Source organism: Tachyglossus aculeatus, chromosome 6, assembly GCF_015852505.1.
Source record: "Tachyglossus aculeatus isolate mTacAcu1 chromosome 6, mTacAcu1.pri, whole genome shotgun sequence".
NCBI lineage: Eukaryota > Metazoa > Chordata > Mammalia > Monotremata > Tachyglossidae > Tachyglossus > Tachyglossus aculeatus.
In genome coordinates, this window is record NC_052071.1 from 40,101,442 (window position 1) to 40,104,712 (window position 3,271).

General features: G+C 44.7%; 1 protein-coding gene across 1 annotated transcript; it reads right to left on the reverse strand.

Moving 5' to 3' along the window:
- Nucleotides 1-1,247: 1,247 nt before the first annotated feature.
- Nucleotides 1,248-2,204, reverse strand: LOC119929574 (olfactory receptor 13H1-like). The gene has a single exon (XM_038747747.1). It carries the CDS (start codon nt 2,202-2,204, stop codon nt 1,248-1,250), a length of 957 nt encoding a protein of 318 aa, XP_038603675.1.
- Nucleotides 2,205-3,271: the final 1,067 nt, after the last annotated feature.

The following is a 3,271-nucleotide window of genomic DNA, read 5'->3' on the forward strand; positions in this document are numbered from 1 at the left end:
AGGGGCCCTGGCCTAGGCCAAGATGACTTCAGAGTTTTTCTTCTAGTTGGTGTAGTGGGTATCCCTTGGACTGAAGCTGAGAGGAAATGTGGCTGGGTTTACACTTCGTTGTCTCCCTTTCCCACCTTCCCCACAAACCTACCCCAGATCCTGAGAGATTTAAAGGGGGAAAACCCCCAATTCTTTGGACTTGGTAAACCTGAGAGGACTCACCCAAGAGATTATCTCTGAAATAAAATTTCACTGTTCTTATCGCTAGTCAGGTCCTTCCTATTTAGATCTGTGGGTAACTTCCAACATCTCTGAGTTTCTCTTCTTTGGAGTTAGGTTCTCTAATTCCCCTAATCAGGGGCATTATAAGATCTGTTCCTCCTTCCTCACCCCCCACCCCCCCAAAAAGGGAGAATTGCCCCAACTTCCTATTTTCAAAAGAGCTTGGCCATTGGCCGCTAGACAGGTTCCAGCTCCGGAAGCCCCTAGTCTGCTGGGGACTAGGAATAGAGGAAGATTTTAAGGAAAAACAAAGAGGCAGAGGGAGGCGGCTAGTGGGCTCCAGGGACAGGAGATAGCCCTCAGTTACCTTGTTCCTTTCTGTCTAGGTGTAGGGCACTCGCTCCAACTCCCTAGGTGTCTGCTTTTGCTAGGTCTCATGTTTCTGCTTTTCCATGCTGAGTGAAAACTCACACACACAGACACACAGATACAATACCCCCCCTTCCTATCCCCCCCGCCCAACCCCTCCCTACACTGGGAAGAATAATAAAAGTGGTATTGAAGCACTTACTATAGGTTGAGCACTGTGGGCTAAGTGCTTGGGAGCATATGATACAACACAGTTGGCAGCATGTTCCCTGCTTAGAATAAGCTTACATTCCAGAGTGGGAGAGAGACATTAATAACTATGTCATTTTATAATATATCATTTCATCGTAATAATTATATTTGTTACATGTTTATGGGCCAAGTAGTGTACTACGTACTGGAGTAATCAAGTCTCTGTCCAACATTGGGCTCACAGTCTAAGAAGGATAGAGAATAGGTATGGAATCCCCATTTTACAAATAATGAAACTGTGTCACAGATGAATTCAGGTACTTGCACAATGCCCCACAGCAAGGGGAGGAGCCAGACTTGGAGTGGGAGCCCTCCAAATGCCCTTATGGGTCAATTCTAGTTCATTTCTCTCCTGTACTGAATCATACCTGTTTCTTAAGTCAGCCTCAACTCAGAATTACATGTCACAGAATTCACACCGAGAGACTAACTTGCTTGGTTTTCCCAGCTGCCTTTCTCAAGGCTCCTATCATGTCCTTATTTTTCAGTGTATAAATGAGAGGGTTCATCATGGGGATCACTATTCCATAAATTATAGAGATGATTTTGTCCTCGTCCTTGCTGTCTTTGTTCTGAGGTTTGAGATACATGGAGATGAGGGTCCCGTAGTAGATGGTCACCACGGTCAGGTGCGATCCACAGGTGGAAAAAGCTTTCCTCCACCCAGCTGTGGAGGGAATTTTCAAGATGGCCACCAAGATCCGGATATAAGAGAAGAGGATGAACAGAAAGGGGAGGAGCAAGATGAAGATCGCACCTATCCACATCAGCATCTCACCGACAGTGGTGTCTGAGCAGACCAACTTTAAGATGGCCTCCACTTCACATACAAAATGGTTCACTACATTGTGCCCTGCACATAACCGAAGTGGTGTGGTGACCACAGGAAGTAGGGCCAGCACGAAGCTACTTATCCACATGGTAACGGCTATCTGGAAACATGCCCTCATTGTCATGATCAGTGTGTAATGCAAGGGGCTCGATATGGCGACAAATCGGTCATAAGCCATGACGGCCAGTAGGCAGCACTCGGCGATGCTCCAGAAGATGGAGATCGTCATTTGGGCGTAGCAGTCATTGTAGGTGATAGTGGGACAGTCTCTCAGGCAGTTCACAAGGATCAGAGGCACCGCAGTGGTGGTGGAACACAGGTCAACAAAGGACAGATTACAAAGGAAGAAATACATGGGGGTGTGAAGTCGTGGCTCTTTCCACACTACCGTGATGATGAAGATATTTCCCATGATGGTTCCCAGATAGAGATGGAGAAAGATACAGAAGAAAATAATTTGACTTTTGGGCTGATTGGAAAGTCCAACTAGAATGAATTCTGTGACCTCAGTGTAGTTGGTTCCTCTCAGTTTATTCATTTTCTCTTTCCTGTGGAACCAAGACAAAGGAAAGAGAGCTTGAATTTTAGAAAGTACAAGCCCAGTGAGTTCTGACTCTAAGGGGGATGGATGGGAGTTAGTTGGTGTCTTCCCCAGGATTCCTGGTAATTAGCCATCATCTGGCAAGGAGCAGATGGTATAATTTCCAGGAGGCACCCAACACAAAACTGTTTATTCCTCAGAGCTGGGATCTGTGGATGACCTGGTCTCCAGTCTGAGGTCATTAGGTTACTGAGGGCAGTTCAAATTAGGGTGGAATTAGCTTTTGTTGATCAAGAAAGGTAAGTGAGGTCTCTGCTTTTTTTGTAGTCGGTGGAACTTCAATTGTCACTACTGTTTCCTCCTGTTTTTATTTTCTTTCTTCCAAATGAGGAAATCCCCTGCTAGGATAGCGGTACCTCTGGGTGGCCTACAAGATTCAAAGTTTTGAAGGAAATTGGTGCCAAATAACTTTTCTTAATTTAGCCTTTTACTTTTCATGGATAATCAAAATAAGCCAAATCTCTATCCAGTGATGGGAAAGGAGCTGACAAAATTTGCTTGAAGAGTGAACATCCTAGAACCCTTCTCAGCCTTCTAAGTTAGACTCAAATGGATTCTCCATCTTTGAGACCATTTCTAGAGGATGAATCTTCCTAAATCCAGTGTTTTTAATCCTTTTGAGAATTGATCAGCTGATGCAGCAGATGCCCCCAGTGCAGAAACTAAGGTCATAAAGGCAGAGAGAGAGAGAAGATTTTTCTAATCAGCAATCTCATCCCCTCCTAAACTAAGAATGAGTTCTATGTTGGTATGTTTTAGGGGGGCGAGGAGGGGAGGAAGACTTTTCTCTGGCTCTGACTGCACTGGTAGATTTCATCGAATGGGAATACATTTTTCTTTATCTAACCTCTCAGTGGGTTATTAGCTGAACTACTTTGGACCTGTTTTCTAATCCTAATTTCTAATTTCTAATCCTAATTTCTAATTCTAATTTCTGTCTCCCCCTTCTAGACTGTGAGCCCACTGTTGGGTAGGGACTGTCTCTATATGCTGCCAGCTTGTAC

Excerpts from the sequence above, each read along its gene's own strand:
- LOC119929574 (XM_038747747.1), bottom strand. The coding sequence starts at position 2,204 with ATGAATAAACTGAGAGGAACCAACTACACTGAGGTCACAGAATTCATT.